General features: G+C 38.5%; 1 protein-coding gene across 5 annotated transcripts in view; it reads right to left on the reverse strand.

Annotated features, from left to right (window-relative positions):
- CACNB2 (calcium voltage-gated channel auxiliary subunit beta 2) overlaps positions 1 to 18,288 on the reverse strand; it is a 243,719-nt gene that overhangs the window by 213,922 nt on the left and 11,509 nt on the right. For all 5 annotated transcript variants that reach the window (XM_048061804.2, XM_066991643.1, XM_048061800.2 and 2 more), the window contains exon 2: positions 17,973 to 18,065. In XM_048061804.2, coding sequence (XP_047917761.1) covers positions 17,973 to 18,065 — 93 coding nt within the window. The remainder of the gene's footprint in view (positions 1 to 17,972; positions 18,066 to 18,288) is intronic.

Raw genomic sequence — 18,288 nt, forward strand, 5'->3', positions numbered from 1 at the left:
CAATAAACAGAAAGTCCCTGGAATGCATACAATGTTGAACAGAGCAAATGTTGTTTACATGAGCCCAAAAAAAAAAAATCACTGCAGGTCAGGGAATATTGCCCTTCAGCAACTGTGGGGCAAATTCACACATCAGGTGCCCACCAGCCTGCCTGGAACTTTCAGGACAAGAGGTCTATTCTTATGTCCTCCAGAGAAAAAAAAAATAATCAAATAAGATGAATACACACACACATATATAAAAACACACACAAACTATGAATGACCTAAAAGAACTAAAGATCTTTACCTCAACTTACAGATACACCTCATCATACTATCCTCTTACAGGAGGAAAAAATAATTAAAAAAAAAAAAAAGAAATGATGGAGGAAAAATTTAGCTCAGTTAAGAAAAAAATATTCTGAAAAGGACTACAGAGGAGAAGCTATTTACAACCAATGAGTTTACCTTATGTTGAAAACTGCTGATATTTTACCCCAGTCCAAATCATCATCCTTGGTATGTTTTTGTAACAATTTGGTTATCACAAAAGTTATCACTTGGAAAAGATACACAAATGCTGCAAACTAATATTCACCATGAAAAAAGCTACAGCAAACACCAAAGTTTTGCTCAAGACAGAGAGACTTCAAGTTCTTGCAGAGATAGGCTGCCCAGACCCAGGAAAAACAGGATGCTCCTAAACCTGGCCTAAACCTACCGTCTCTGAAGGGAGAGATTTGAATCCCAGTTATGGCCAAGTCTTTTCTTGTAGACTCTCCACTGATTTTGCTTCCTACTTTTTACTTGTTGTTTCTGCAGTAGGCACATTCCATTACAATTAATATTGGGAATGATTGTCTGCCAGGGTCCACATTAACTTCTGTTTTTCCTCACTTTCAGAATCTCTTATACTGCAAAAAAGAAAAACACCAGACTATATATAGATCATTCACTAGCTCTCTTTGTGGTTTTGGGGTGATTTTTTGGAGGGGGAGGGAAGCAGGGGAGACAGGAGACATTATATTCCAAGACAAAGTAGAAAGACATAGACAGCCAAACAAGAATAAAATTGAATCTAGTCCTCAAAATTTAAAAGTAGCTCACTAGCTATGCTATACATTAAAATTCTTGTCTAAATGAGAATTGTAAAACTACAGGGAAGCAAGGCTGTATGAGGTTTTCCCTTTGTTTTATTATTCTGCGTCACATTATAGACTACCTTTACATAAAATAAGAGCTTTAAAATAGTTTTTAAACCAATCTCTTGCTGAATCAGGTGGCTGTCACCAATTTCCAAGCTTTGTATTGAAAAAAGAAAGAAAAATATCACTGCTCAGAAAAACGCCAAGGTTGATATTAATGACAATGAATGGCATGAGTAACAGAATTAAAGTGCAGCCTTTTAAAACTCTTGATCCAAAGCTCCCTGAGGTCTGAGTTCCAAGACATCACTTTTTGGATTCTGTAAAGGAGTCCTTGCATTGTATTTTCATTTGTTAGAAAATTACACCTAGGATTGTTATATGTGGACCATGGTATTATCAATAAAGTAAAGCTCACCATGCAACATCTGAACAATAGGCTTTTTCACTGTAATGTTTCTTGGGAATTACAGTATTAGATTAATGAGATGTGCAAATGTTTTATCAACTCAATCTCCGGAGTCATGAGTCATTCCTAAATGCAGAACAGCAATAAAATTAAAAACAGCGTATGTGCTGCTGTATTCTACACTCTGTAGGTAAAGACCATATGATTTCAATATAGTAGAACAGATGCAGAAAGGTCCCATAGAAATAAATAAGCTACATAGACACAGAAAACATTGTAGCAATGCGTGCTGAATCTGTACTCAAAGAGATAAAACTAATGCTAAACAGCTGCAGAAACATCAGCTGAGAAGAGAGCCTGACCATCAGATATAGGTATGAGCGAAAGAGACCATTCACAACCACCAACCACAGGCAGCCAAATGAGACAGCTGGTTTGCTGATGTTCCTCCTGTACCAGTCGACCAAAATTACCCTCTTCTGAAGCATAATTCAGAGCAGAAGACTAATTTAGGTAATACAAATCAACTTCTGGAGGAACTGGTCTTTCACCATGACTATCAAGCACAAGCAGGAATCCTGCTAGCTGGGGTGAGAGCTGAAGTGGCACTTTCTGCCTTGACTATTCCCAACAGCAACCACTGAAGACATACAAATTGTGATAAGCAACAGTGAGGTTTGACTTTGTACCAGGTACCTTTTCTCCTAGAAAAGCAAGATAAAAACAAGAAAAAAAAATGTTTAAAAGTCTAAAACAGGCTAGTACAAATTGTATCCTATCATTTCATGAAAAAAGCAAGCAAGTTGTTCAACGTGGATAATAATTAATAGACACTCTCTTAGATGGTAAGGACGTACCCTAAACAGAAGAAGCAACATTTATCCAAATGCTTCAGTCACCCTCATAAAGGTGAGTAGTCACAACCATAAAGGTGCCTAGAGACCTAACAAACTACAGACTGCTAGCAATAAGATAAATCATTTCTATCTAGAAATCCCTCACATACTCTATACAGTAATTGGACAATGTAAAATGTTTGTAGTCACAGTGGGAAAATTTCACTTCATTCAACCTAATATTCTTGGTCTTCTGCTCACAAAGGCTGGAATTAATCTCTGTATTGACACATTAACTTAATTTCCATTTCTGTTTCCAAAACTATGTTATACAAATCACCTGCTTACCTCACAATTTACAATGCTGTTTTTTTATTTTATTTTATTTTATTATTTTATATTTTCTTTTGGTCAAAACTCTCTTTCAAAACAGGATCTGATTTCTCCTTTTAGTAGATGGGGACACACATGCCAACAAGACAGATATAAATGTGTGGAATGCCCTTCAGCCTCAGAGAGTGGTCCATTCGCTGGCCAATCTCAGAACCTTCTGGAAGTACACAGCAGATTGTGTATGCTTTGCAAACTTCAGTTTCCTTCATGGGCACATGAGGATATTGTGATGGTGTCCACGCACACCTCTTCCTGCCTGTGTGCAAGTAAGGTGTACTCCAAACCCTGGGTTTTCCCACAACTGGGGTAAAACAAGACGGACTGAGGTGCCCCAAGTTCACAGAATCACAGAATCATGTAGGTTGGAAAAGATCTTCAAGATCACCAAGTCCAACCATCAGCCTGACCTACCGAGTCCAACCACTAAGCCATATCCCTCAGTGCCATGTCCACATGTTTTTTAAATCCCTCCTGGAATGACGACTCATCACTTCCTTGAGCAGCCCATTCCAATGCTTGACCATTGGAGAGTGATTCAGTTCTACTGGAAACCGAAGAGCTATTGTATTTCTAATTCTTGAGAGACCATTAAAATACCACTTTCACAGAGTATGTATCAATGCATAAAAAGTTAAACAGATTTGAAAGGAAGGACTATTAGTACAACTAAGACCAAGTTACGGTCCTGTCCCATAGAATCATAGAAAGGCTTGTGTGGGAAGGGACCTTAAAGACGATTCAATTCCACCCCCCTGCCATGGGCAGGAATACCACCCGCTAGATCAGGTTGCCTTAATATTCTGCTTAACAGGCAGAACCACCTTGGTGAGATCTCTAAAATAAAGCCTTATGAAGAGCTAGAAGAGAAAAATCACAGAATGATGCTCTAAATAAACAGAGGTAAATGTTTGCCAGATTAAGTGTAAGATGCAGCTGCTTGACTTCAAGTATGTGTTCTGAATAGCCATGAATAATACTGTTCTTATAAATACAGTGAACATTTATAACACAAAAAAAAATAAAATCTTCTGTATGCTGCCAGGAAAATCTGCCTAAAAACTTACTATTTAAGATTTGTGTAAGCTAGGAATGGGATTTCCCCAAGTCCAAAGCCATCTACCAACAGGCAATAACAGCAAAGGATTCAAAGTCTAAATGACAATTCAATGTTTCTCCTTCTCAAATGTGAAAATTGACCCAGAATCATACACTGACATATGCTGACAAATTTCGCATTGATGAAAAATTAAAACTACCTTGGAAACAGCAAAATTAATAATTTCATACAGCCAAGTTCTATCTATACTTGTAGATGTCCTGCAGAATCAACCGAACTGGTAAGCCTAAATGGGCTAGTATTTTGCAGCCCAAAAATTAGAAAAAAACAAGGAGATCAATGCCACCATCTGAACACCATGCTTCAGTCTTAAGCCAGCAGTGCAGTACAAATAGGTACAGCTCAAAGCAACCCCAGGGAAAACACTACAGAGGGGACCCACTCCTATTCCTGACAGGGGTCAATGAGGGAAGCTGTGTACTTTTTGCCTATCAGTTGTTTTGAGGAAGTGACAAAAACACAAATTAAGTAAAGATATGTCAAAGTTATGACATTTCAGACCCTACCTGTTCCTGTGGATGAACTTTTCCTCTTATTTAATCAAGCAAACACTGAAACAGAGTTTTTCATTATTATTAACACATCTTTCCGTTTCCCCTGGTGACTAGTAACTCAGCCAAATGTATCTCACCTGCAAGTGCTTCCACACGTCAGCAATGAAACTACCATAGCTAGAGTTAAAATCATGAGATGAAATACAAAAGGTACAGATATTTTTTTAAGTTACTGGTCTCCTTTTACCATTTCTGAAAGTAAGAACTGGTAGGATTTCTCCAAAGTGCAGTTGATGAATGCTGAAAATAAACCCTAGATTTAGCTGACCCTGCTTTGACAGAAAGTACAAGCTGTAGAATAACAAAAAGTGCATGACAACACATGCCAAAGGAGACCAAAGGATTTTCTGAGTATGGTGTAAGTATTTAGCTCCAGACTGACATGACAAATCTTGCCAAGGTAGAAAGCCAACTTCTGACAGAAAGAAGAATACCAGATTAAATGCCAAATTTTGAAGTGGTGTTAAATTGGATTTCACCACATTGACTGTCAAGCATATAATGGGGACCAAATTAAGTAAATTCTGAATTGCACTCTGAAGAGCAAAAATTTGCTGGAAGGATAAAAAATTAAAACTCTTTAAGTGTTCATGATCAAATTATATGTAAAATTTCTAGAATTACCGATTTTTGTAAGTGCACAGCTCTGACAAATCCAGAATAAGTTTCCACATTTTAGAGAATTATAAATGCAAAAGTAACCATAGAGGTTTATTTTGTCACAAAAAGATTCAAACCCTTGGTCTGAGTTGATTGCTGTCTGCTTTTTCTTCTTTTGGAAGGAGTCAGTGTTTAAATTAAAAATCTTTCTCTTGGTAATATAATATAATTATTTATAGTATCAGTCTTTGAGATATGGGTTGTTCAGAAAGTATGCAAGAAGACAGATTGAAATAGGTAGGTGTATGTGAACTATCCCATTGTAATTTTATCTCATATCCATTGGACCGAGACGATGACAGTCTAGACACTTGAAGAAAGTTAACTGATTGCCAGAAATAAGGGATGGAAACCCTCTTAAGTGATGACCTAAAAGCAGACAACAAGGGCATTATTACTATCTTTTCTAAAATTACTATTTCCTTCTAGGAAACTGCCAAGTTCCAAGAAATTAAAAACCAAAAGTGGCCTGCCAGGGATACATGAGATAAGTATAGGAAGGATATACGAGAAAACTGTTAGATAATACATTCCTTTGTTCCTTTCCTTTGTTCATAGATCTTCAAACCAATCTGAAGGGCTTGAAAGAACTCTGCATTCATTCACCTGCCCAGACAAGACCATCACAGTGTCTTGAGCCTCTTGGTCAGTGCCACATCCATGAAGTCCACAAAACTTACTACACATTATGACCAGGAAATTCATGAGTTAACGTGCGATCCGTAAATCAAACAGATTTGCAGAAACCTTAGATGTAAACTTTGAAAAGTATTTTTCTGATCATTCAAGAACCATCAGTTAACAAAACTTTAATAAATTATTTTAACTTAAGAAGCATCTGTCTTCAGAGTCTTACAAGAAATGTGACTGTGGCTTATATAAGTTAACAGGTGTTATTTGCATATAAGGGAAACTACATTTAGGATTTATAATACAGACAGTGTACAAAAATATGTTCTCAATCTTTTCTTATATATTTAAATTGTAGCTTAGATTATTCATTTTCAACTGTGCCACCAGAGATCCTATCTGTAAGTGGGAATAAAAGAATCTAGCCCCACTGGAAGAAAACCTACATTTCTTGGCTCTTTTTCAACACAGAACAACTCACATAATCTGTTCATAGGGTTTCTACAGGATTTACAGTAGTTGTGTCTATTTGAGAGGCTATTAAAGCAGATACATTAAACTGGAAAAAAAATCTATAACATTTTATACTAGTTCTGGAAGACACTCAAGAAAGATGTATATATTGTTTTGAACTTTCTTGAAAGAGTCTCAAAGCTCTGAAATCCAACAGATGTAACATATTAGCAAGATTCAAATATTTCTCTGCAGAAAACATGGAAGTTATAAGAGAACCTGCAATTTACCTGAATATTTCTTTCTACTGCAGAGAAAGTTAGTTTGAGGGAGGATAGAAACAACCCAAGTATCTTACTGTAAAAGCTTTTCCCAGCTAGAAAGACATTTCTTATGATAATCTCTAATAATAATAGTAATAGCTATGGGAGGCAGTCCCCAGATTTTCTGCAGGTCTCTTGACACAGCATTATAACCTTCAAGAAGTTTCTCTCTTCCAAATCCTCAGCAATATTTTATCTATCAATGCAAATTCAAATTATTTTACACTGCATGCAGGCTTTCTAAAAGAAATAAATATCGCATGCAGGCTGAACAATGTGTAAAAGATATAAGTACCGTTTTAAGTAGCCTTTGCTTATGAACAATTAATCAAACAAGATCAGAAAAATCTTAAACCTTCAAGGATTAAGACATTTCCACAAAAAAAAAAAAAAACGCACACAGCACACTGCCAATTTTTCCAGACCACTTCCAATGAATCACAGCTTCCTAGGCCTTAAACCAAAGCTGTCTATCTTCCTCTTGGCTGTGTCATCTGATTCAGAGGCTTTATCTCAAAAACACATTTTATCACCACACTTATTTATTATGTAAGGTGTTAACTCATTTTCTACATTCAGTTTGCAAAGTATAATGACATTTGAATTGGTCAAATCTGTTACCGTGCTTTCATTTCTTTGTCTTTTTGGTAACAGCAGCTTAAATACTGTTCACTTTTCGTGGAAAATAACAAGAACATAAAGACTTTGCAAATTTTACCCTTTGATATCTTCAAACTGCTGATGGACTTTGAGCAAATATTATAGCTTATAAGTATGGGAAATACAGACACAGCATTCTCACAGCATTCTCCTGAAGAAACTGACTGCTCATGGCTTGGACTGGCGTATGCTTCGTTGGGTTAAAAACTGGCTGGGTAGCCGGACCCAAAGAGGTGTGGTGAATGGAGTTAAATCCAGTTGGAGGCTGGTCACTAGCGGAGTCCCCAAAGGCTCAGTACTAGGGCCAGTTCTCTGTAATATCTTTATCGATGATATGGATGAGGGGATCGAGTGCACCCTCAGTAAGTTTGCAGATGACACCAAGTTAGGTGCGTGTGTCGATCTGCTCGAGGGTAGGAAGGCTCTGCAGGATGACCTGGATAGGCTGGACCGATGGGCTGAGGCCAACTGCATGAAATTCAACAAGACCAAGTGCCAGGCCCTGCACTTGGGGCACAAAAACCCCAAACAGTGCTACGGGTTGGGAGATGAGTGGTTGGAAAGCTGCCTGGCAGAGAAGGACCTGGGAGTACTGGTTGATAGTCAGCTGAATATGAGCCAGCAGTGTGCTCAGGTGGCCAAGAAGGCCAACAGCATCCTGACTTGTATCAGAAACAATGTGGTCAGCAGGACTAGGGAAGTGATTGTCCCCTGTACTTGGCTCTGGTGAGGCCGCACCTTGAGTACTGTGTTCAGTTTTGGGCCCCTCACTACAAGAAGGACATTGAGGCCCTGGAGCATGTCCAGAGAAGGGCAACGAAGCTGGTGAGGGGTCTGGAGAACAAGTCTTACGAGGAGTGGCTGAGGGAGCTGGGGTTGTTTAGCCTGGAGAAGAGGAGGCTCAGGGGAGACCTCATCACTCTCTATAGGTACCTTAAAGGAGGCTGTAGCGAGGTGGGGGTTGGTCTATTCTCCCACGTGCCTGGTGACAGGACGAGGGGGAATGGGCTAAAGTTGCGCCAGGGGAGGTTTGGGTTGGATATTAGGAAGAACTTCTTTACTGAAAGGGTTGTTAGGCATTGGAATGGGCTGCCCAGGGAAGTGGTTGAGTCACCATCCCTGGAGGTCTTTAAAACACATTTAGATGTATAGCCTAGTGATATGGTTTAGTGGAGGACTCGTTAGTGTTAGGTCATGGGTTGGACTAGGTGATCTTGGAGGTCTCTTCCAACCTACATGATTCTGTGATTCTGTGAAATTTTATTTTATCATTTCACTTTGGCCTGTTATTGTAACAACACAAGCCACCTAGGAAAATGTTTTTCCATTTCAGTATAAATGGCATATGATGGATAAATTGTAATTAATGTTGGGAAGAGATGTGTAAAACCAACCGATTTCTGATTATGTTCTGTTATTAAGCCTGGCAGTTTCCTCTGAAACTATTTCCAGAACAAGGCTGAAATAAGCTTTGATCTTTTCTTATTATAACCAAACATTTTCTTGACACACTACTGTTTTCAAAAGAATTTCTTCCTAATGTAAAAAAAAAAAAGGCGGACAAAAAGATTTGTTTTTCAGAGAGGTATGCATACAATAACATGTTTTTAGAAATGTAGTAAGGGGACATTACTGATATGTACCGTAATTTTAATAGTTTGTAGGAAAAAATAATGTCAACTAGCCACACTTCACTTTCTAGAGGAACAACGGTGTCTGCCTTCAGCTCAATGCCTCCAAAAGCAGCATGTGATATACAGACCTTTGAAAGCCAACTGATCAACAGTGACTTACAGCTGAATTTCTGTCACAAAAGACATAGCAATCTCCTTCAGCGTAGAACCAGAAGTCTAGTTTTCATGCTGTAATAGCCTTTCCAAATTTCACAAATATTTTCTGGTTCAATCTGCAAAATAACTGAAAATTCAGAAATACCACTGGAGACAATAAGAAGAAAGATATAAAAGCCAGATGCAGATATATTTCTCCCTTCACTTCACCCGTCACCCCTTCTTTCATCTCCCTACTCATCTGCAAGAACCACTTCACTTTCCTACTCAAGGCTCGGTTATTCTATGAGTAAACCATTTGATGACAATCATTTATCACTTAGGAGGCTACCAGTTTATGTGAAGCTTAGAATTAACACTATGCATCCGAACAGAGATTGAACAACTCTGATATTCCACAAGATCGAATGTTAAGGAAGGGCAGCTTTCCAGTTTTTCATATACATAGGACAGCTTCAGGTCTTACTATTTTTCAAGCCAATCGTATTTGGGAACTAAAATATTACATGCCTAGCATTGAAAGGACATGCACTAATTGTGCACACGTGGATGTCATTCCTCAATTCAGTGCCCAGGAAACCTTTTACTGTAAATTCATTTGAAGATTTACAGTTAATTTTAGCAGCAGTGGAACACAAAGCTTTTCTATGCAACTACTATTCCAGCAAAGAAAAGGCTGAGTGCGATCAGACGAAAAAAGCAACATTCAAATCTATAGAAACATATAATCAGTGTTGGAAGTACTGTCTGAATAAATAGGCCAGGAGAAGATAGCTCTCTGCTGCTACTGCCCATAAAACTGGCAACTTCGTGAGTAATTGGACAGAAATGGCACTTGTATACCTTGTAATGTACCTCCTTAGTGACGTATGAAACCAAACACTCCCGAGTTTGAGCAGGAATGCACTGGCATTGTGAAAGGCAAAAGACTCAGTAGATCCCTCTGGCTAATTGCAAAGTGCATTTCTTCACTCCCTGAGCCCCAACAGTGACTAGGAAGAGCTCTGCTCCTTGCTGAAGTGAATGTGAGGCAGCTTGCCGCACAGCAGCCAACCAGGGTTCATTTTTCCTTGAAACTGCTTGTATTTTGGAGTCTAAGCTGACATTTGCTTTACAGAAGACCAAGCTGTTTCCTTGCGTTAAATATTTGTTCCCAGTCAAAACCATACAGCACAAACGCAAGTCTTGAAAATCAATGTAATATTTAAAATAACAAAAATAATTTCAAATTTACTTCTCTGTGAAAAGAATAAAGTCAGCATTTACATTTACTGCACATTTACATATAAGTATAAGCTTGAATTTTAAAAATGGTTTGTAACACCTTATTTCTAAAAAAAAAAAAAAAAAAATGAAGATGGTGTTAAAATATTTCTTTTTATAGTGCACTGCTCCATTAAAATAAATAAATAAATCAGAAAAACAACCCCAGAACAAATCCACTCCAACTGAATAGGCCTGTAAGAAGAAGTGACAAAATTTAACTTCATAACTTATTTTTGACAGGTTTTGCATTAAATATAATTAAACATATGCAGTGGAAATCTCATCCTATTGCAGATATTTTGTAAGTCTTTGCTTATTATAACTAGAAGACAGCTATGATAGCATATAATAGAACCTTACATCAAACCACAATGTTCGAAATTATTATTTCAAGTAAGACAATGCTGCACATGAGAACCAGAAACCACAGTGAATTTCCTGGGAGAAGCAGGGGACAAAATAAACAAAACACTTGATTCTTATTCAATCCTATTCCTAATTTTGTTCTTAACTCTTTACAACTGTGTAGTTTTTTCTCATAGCTCCTGCATCCAAAGGATCAACAAACAGAGGCAAGGAGGTTCTCAGAGCAGCTGTAAGGCTTTGGTACATTTAGGTCATGCAAAAATACACTCCAATTAATGTAAAACTGCAAAAGAGAGACAGCCAGAGACTAATCACCATTCATGAAGACATTTGGCCAAAAAAAAAAAAAAGCCTTAAGAACACACCATTATGCTCAAGCCTTTCCCTATACAGTTCATTATGATGGAAGTCTCCAACTGTACATTCAGCAACGTTGCAAAGATGATGCAACTGTCTACCAGTTTGCCTAACTGCTTAAAACACCTCACATCTGCCTGAGCAGCCGTGCCCATGGCACAGAGGCAGCCCTGTCACCTGCAGAAATCTCACCTGCAGAAATCTCTGGGACACACAAGTCCTGTCATGTCCTTCAAATGTCTCGCTACAAAGGGATGCATGTGATGCTGCCAAACTTGGGTGCCAGCTGTGGTATACCCTGAGTAGACAGCAAAAAACATTTCTTCTCACCCTGGCATACACGGAGGAGAAGCACGGAGCCAGGAGGCATGCATAAGATGGCAGCAATTGGAGCACTGAAGACACAGACGTGAGAGCAGGTCCAATAGCTGCCACCCACACAGATGTCATCCCTCACCTCAAGCTCACATCTCCCCATGTCCTCTCACAGGGGGCCATATACATCCTCTCAGACGCCTCTGAACACTCCCTCATCACCTCAGCAATCTCAAAAGCAGCTCTGGCAATCATCTCAGCAGCCACCAAGTATAAGCCCCATCTTCAAAATTTCATCTTTCTCACTGCTGCTTGGAAAAGGATGTGTTGACTTCAGCTGTTTGCAAAGTAACATCAAACATGTATGTCAGTTCAAGGCTATAAAAAAGACTCCTAGCCTTCAGTTTTTAATAAAATATTATATTTAGTTGTTCTCCCCTGTAATTTTCTCATACCCTGCTATAAGAAGTATGGAAAGAGTAAACGGATGTATAAGAAGACTTTTTATGATGTCTTGCCTGTTTGTTTTGGTTAGAGGGTGTGTTTTTATGTATGTGTGTGTTTGTTGTTATTTTTTTTAAACACATGGCAGCAGTTTGATTTCTATTCTTAGTAACCATTTGAGGCAAAAAGGGCCCATGAAAGAATTGAAGGCCGCAGATGAACTTCCTTTCCGCTGGGTTTTTTCTCAGCCATCTCCCCTCCAGTCATGCATGCCAAAATCCCATGCTTTATAGGGGCATCTGTTCTATTCTCTCCAGGCCAAAAAAGGAGACTTTTCAAACCCTTACTACAGATGAGGAAATGTATAGCCCAATGAGCCTACTGCAGTTTTCCCATGTACACAGAGGACTACACAGAGTGCAGTTTCACAACTGCCACCAAAAGGCAAGTGCCTTCCTCCTCCCTCCCCACTTCCTTCCTCCAGCCACATACTCCCAATCTGTTCCTTTCCTCAAATCTTTCCTCCTACTACTCCCCGTCTAGCTACCTTTTACCACATGACAGAGGAAGTGATTTATCAGCCATGAATGAAACCCTAAATCAACAGCTGAACTGACATATTCTTATGAATCCCTACATTGCTCTAAATGCTTCACCCACTCTTCTTTTATCAACTTGGTATACTTCATATGACAAGAAATACATAAAATATACTCTCTTTCCTATACAAGCACTACTCTTAGAGACATTATCTAATTTAGTATCATAATAAATAGAGATTCACTGGATTTGACTAAAGACAGATTAATATTGCTTGACACAAAAAGCACATCACCCTGAAACAACACTGCCTGACCATGATTTATGGTCGCATTCCGGCCTTAACAGCGGAGCTTGCCAGCTCCCACTACTGCCAAAAGAAGAAAGCTGTACCAAAATCACACTCTATATACAAACCATGACTTAAGCTGGCTTTGTCCAAGTTCAATACATTCCCTTCAAAACCTTGTATTTCACAGTGAAAAACATAAGATCCTTCAATTCCATCAAATTTAAAACCCACAAAACAAAGGTTTTAATCTGTTTCAAATGAGCAGATGCTGTAGCATGTGTCATGTACAGCTTCAATGCAGCCACAATAGCAAGTACAGGCCACAGGCATCACTGGCATTGCCTTCAGTGAAATCAGTACAAATGAGACCAGAAACACGATGAACTTAACAAAATATTCCCAGACAGAAGCTTCAGAAATAAAAGATGATAAAATTAAGCAGAATAGTAGGTATATGTTTTCGTGTATTACAATCAGTGTTTGCACAATACCTCTAGAAATTTCTGACACACATCGTTTTGTTATGTATAAAAGCTAAAGGCAAGTCTGAAAAGCTCCTTTTTTCTCTACAAGCCAAACACATCTCATAATTAAAGGCACACAAAGACTGTAAGAATATATTTAATTGCAAATGAGCCTTTTTAAATTTAGATATTCTGGCTAGCCACAATCTTGTTCACACACAGTCTTCATGAAGCAAGAATAGTGCTAGCAGAGAAAGCACATGCAGTTTTTCAGCAGAAGATTGCTAGTCCTAGGCACTAACACCAAAGCTAATGCCTGTCCCCAGGCTGCACTACCTCTTTGTGGCTCAGCCTGTAAATGCACAGACTGGCAGGCTGCATGTACGAACTGAATACAACAGCTCTTCCACTCGCAAAAAGGAAAATCAAAGCTAAACTCTATATCTGGAAGAAAATCAATTAAAAGAACGGGAAGAAATTTCTGACACAGCCTGAATCTCTGGTGAACTCACGACTAAGAGGCTTGTTTATGAGCAAAACTAAGTCAATATTTTCAAATAGTTTTTCAGTGCAAATCTTAGTTTTACCATTCATAAAATTCAATAGGTAATTACACAGCTAGGCAAATGTCCTTAGAGGAAAGTAGCAGAATAATGAATTCCCTACATAATTATTTATAGCTGTGTTTTTGAGTGAACACAGTGTAACAGGCATCAAGCCAATATTTAAAGGCAAAAAAAAAAAAAAAAACAGATTTGTAAAACCTTAAATATTTCAGTAAGCAAGTCCACAGTCTATTTCACAACCTAATCTGTCTTTGCAATACATAGAAATCCCAACAACTCAGACTGCCTCTGTGATTAATCATTAGGATTTAAAATAAAACCTTGACAAATACAGGTCCTAAAGTGCAACCACAAAATATGTAATGCTATCAGAACATGCAATTTGCTTGAAATAATGTTGCTGGGAAGTGCCACAGTGTTGTCTGCAAAATATTTTGTCTGATCTGTATTTTGAAAAACCCTTGGGAACAAAATCATTACCATGCATCAGTCAAAATGGCAGCAAGTACAGATCAGATTCAATTCAGTCTTTCATAGCTAACCCCAAGAACAAGCTGCTTATCACTCCAAAGCTCAGAAAAGATGATGAAAACTATATAACACAATGTTCTTTATCTCCCTAAAGACAACTGATTAAAGTTAGTTAGGAGCTGATTAAAGCATGGTGTGCAGCGAGGCTTCTCCTTTCCAAATACACTGCGTAATTGCCAATACGAGTTCACAACACGACACAAGGAAAAAAAAAAAAAACGCTTCCCTCCCTCTCCCTCTCCCTCTCTTGCTACTGAAAAGTCAAGCAGGAGCTGCTTGCAAGTGGAAGGAACGCCAAGTTGTTGTTATTTTCTTAAGCTCCAACTTCATAAATAACATTCTGGACGCAAAACTAAACAAATAATTCTGCTAATATTAACAGATTGGGATATAATCCAAAGCATTATCCTAAAACCTTATAGGTTTTCAGTATCACAAGAGAAAAATAGAAATAAAAATCTATAACAGATAAAATTCACAGTACAGATGAGATTCAATTGGATGGAACAGAACCATTTTTAAATTTGCTCTTGTTTCAATTTAATGCTTCTTTTATATATGGCTCTTCTCTATTTCAGTACTTTGAAAAACAAATTTAAATGGAAAAGATCATTGTGCATAGAGTTGTGCAGGGTGCATTTCATACTCCTTATACAACAGCAGGAATTTTCAAGCAATTTGAATAAAATGTCACTTTGTTCTTTGTCATTCAAATAAAACTAAGATGGCATAGTTATTACTACATAGTATTTGGTATGCATTGCAGGAAAGTTGCCAGGTGCACATATTGGAGCCAGAGGTGCATATGTCTTTAAGGAAATAGTAAAATGTAAACACAATAAAGCTTTGTCAATGTAAGTAATAGACACTAACTCCCTTCCCTTGCAGCAGCTTTAACTTAAATGGCCAGTGCCTCCCTGGATTCAGATGACTGAATCCTATACACAACTTGTTCTTGCACAGCATCTCCACTGCCTTACACATACAGAACATTCTTTCAGGACGTAGACATACTTCTCTTCTCTCTTTCAGCACCATTTCCCATCAATTCCTGCAACAAGAATCTGCACGACTTTCCCAGCTCTCCCAGTTTAAGGCCAGATCAGCTAAAGAAGATGCAAAAACACCTTCCAGACATTCCTCCTTCTTTATGAGTAATGTAGACAGCCCTTAGCAATAGATGTTCAGGACAATCAGGATTCCTTCTTGACTGCAGAAGGGAGTATTTGTAGAGATGCATATAAAAGTTGCAGGACAAGTTCAAAGTAAATGTGAAAGGAGACAGGAAGTGAGGGGGAAGGAAAAAAGTGGAGGAAAAAAAGGCAGCAGTAGGCATCATGAGCACTGCTGAAACAAAGAGGTTGTGTGTAACCATGTATAGATCACAGCAACTGAAAAAAAAAAAAACTGCAAACACCTCTCCATGCAAAAAATGACTTTCCAGTTTTAAGGTAACACTAAAATAAAATAAAGTAAAATAAATGGATGCATGATTGATTCTGCTGGCTTGGGGTTTATTTTTCTGCTGCTTTTCTGCAACATTCACCCATCTCAGTAGAAACGGCAATTTCTTGCACTCACTTTTTCTCACAATTACATACATTTATAGCATGTAAAATATCCTCCAAGGAAGACAGACACACGGAGCAGGCAATATGCACCACTGAGAGAAGGACAGAGCAGCTGAGACAGCAGAATGTGACTGCACCTGGTGACCGATGTCACATCTTCATTAATACCGGAGAAACGCAAGCTGTCCCAGGGGGACGATCAGAGCAGGTAAGCCTCTTGAAGATGCAATCTAAGCTCTGAAATAAACTCTGTACCAGCAACTGTGACGATGCATTTCTCCTATACATCTTCTTCAACTCAATCTCTACCTATACATGATTTACTAGGAATGTTTTGTATTTATATATATATATATAAATATAATTTTTGGACAATGCGTAATAACATATATTTATCTGTTAACATCCCTTCATTATCTTCAGTCACAATACCATCTCAATACTGAGCTTTGCTTCAGCAATCTATTAAATCTGATTTTTTCCTGAAGCTCATTTCACCCTTCAGTCATTTGTATTATATCACTTGTGTAACTACTAAACTTAGATTTACTTCAGGGAAATATATAAGTCTCCTCTCTAAAAATCTGTACTTGACATAGTCATGGTCTACTTTCCCCTCATAGCATTGGAAAAGATACAGACACTTTTAGACTGTAGCTCACCTACCCTGATTTGTAAGTTTGCTTTCAAAGATTTGATTAATCATGCCCCACACTCTATAGAGTCAGTCAGATCGCCAGAGTACAGGAATCCACCTCAACATCTATATGGAGTTTGATCATCCATCATCCTTGCCCTGCTCCCATGAATGACAGCAAGAAGGGATATTTAAGACCAATTTCAGACCTCATTTAAGTAAACAAGAAAGGCAAAGAACTGTGTGCAGCTGGTGTAAAATAAACACTCGTAGTCTGCTAAAAATGTTCCAAGCTGAGCTCAACATTCATGAGGAGGCTAAGGAAAACAGCAATACAGATTTCCTTACAAAGAATGCTTGGGACAGGGAGATCTGCTGCCACTCCTAAATGCTACTTTGACTGCTTTTTTTTTTTTTCAGAGTATTTTTAAACAGAACAAAATGCCATATATTAATAATTTATTGAACCAGGGTTTCTACCTTCATGTTTTTTATTGCCACTGATGAATTCTCATGACCAAGTAACATTTCAAACCTATGTCCAACAGACATTGAAATGTAATACGGACCTGCCTTTATCAAATCCACAGCCTACCACAAAACCTGCCAGCATGACTGCAGCAGGAAAAAGCAGAAATATTTTGTAAACAGAAGATGCGTACTGAAACAACCAGTGCAACAGCAGTGGAGTCACTGAATGTTTTGAGCTGGAGAAACACAGGAAGACAAGCCAGTGAGAGGTAAGTCTGGTGTTTCCTTATGGTAAAACCAAAAACTCTGCAATGAAACCTCCTGAATTCCAGAAACCCTCCAAAAAAGATGACAAAGTCTACGCTTGTAAAACCACAGCTTAAATCAGCAGGGCATGAAAACCTGTATTTCTCTTTGGACAGGCATAGTCAGAGTACCTTTCATGCTCTCCAGGTTCTTCTCCAACATAAGCATGCAGAAATTCAATCTCCTTCCATGCAAGCACAGCCTCAGTAGCACCAGTCTGCAGCCAAAGACCACACCAGGCTCTGGATGTCCTTCACTGCATTTTTGATCACCTCTGTTGACCTGCTTGATCTGTTCTCCAACCACCCACGCAGGTCTGGGTGGGTCCATGAGGCTCTGTGTGAGGGGGCACCCCAAACACACATGAGTGGGCACAGGCTATGGGAGCCTATAGCACCCCTCCATCCTCCACAGGCCTTTCAGCATCCTTACAATGGGCACAATGCTGCCAGGGATTTCCCCTCCAACCCATGTCTTAAAATAACACTGGGATGTGGGTGGAAAACATCAAAGTTAATACTGCCTTGCACAGCACTATTTTAAGCAGGAAATCCCTAGGACTGGTAGGGTTTTGATGCTTTCTCCCAAATGTTGCAACTTTAGGCGCTTCCATCAGACTCCACCTCCTCCTTCTCCAGCTTTAATCACCTGACAGCATTACAGAAACAAAAATAATAGAAATCTACTATACATGGAAATGAATAAGAAATAAAAAAAGTATTTTTCTGCCAAGATCAAAACAATAGCAACCAAATATTTTTCCTTGTCTTGGCAGAGACCTTTGCTATTTCTCAGGCTACAGTATCACTCTTTGATTTGACAATTTGTAAAAGAAAATTATTTGAACATTAACATCAGCAAGTCTTCCAGTCTAAGAAGCTGAAAAACACATACCTGGCGTACGAAACTGTTAGAGGTAGTGTCAGAAGATGTACTCCCATCTGAACCTTTAAATCGGTTTTTTCTTCTTGCCCCTTTACTGTAAGACTGTTAAAAGAAAAAAAAAATAGACATATGAGTTAGTTTATGTTACACAGACAGCTCTCAGTACAAGCATTATTGACATCTGCTAGGCTAGCAGGGATTCAAATGATCAGCTTTGTGCCAATTAATAAGCACGCATTCAGTAACTGATGGGACTACGTGCATAACACAACTAGATTTGGCCAATTGAGCCATGAATGTTTATTTTTCAGATTTGAAGGACCAT

Source organism: Anser cygnoides, chromosome 2 (assembly GCF_040182565.1).
Source record: "Anser cygnoides isolate HZ-2024a breed goose chromosome 2, Taihu_goose_T2T_genome, whole genome shotgun sequence".
NCBI classification, from domain to species: domain Eukaryota; kingdom Metazoa; phylum Chordata; class Aves; order Anseriformes; family Anatidae; genus Anser; species Anser cygnoides.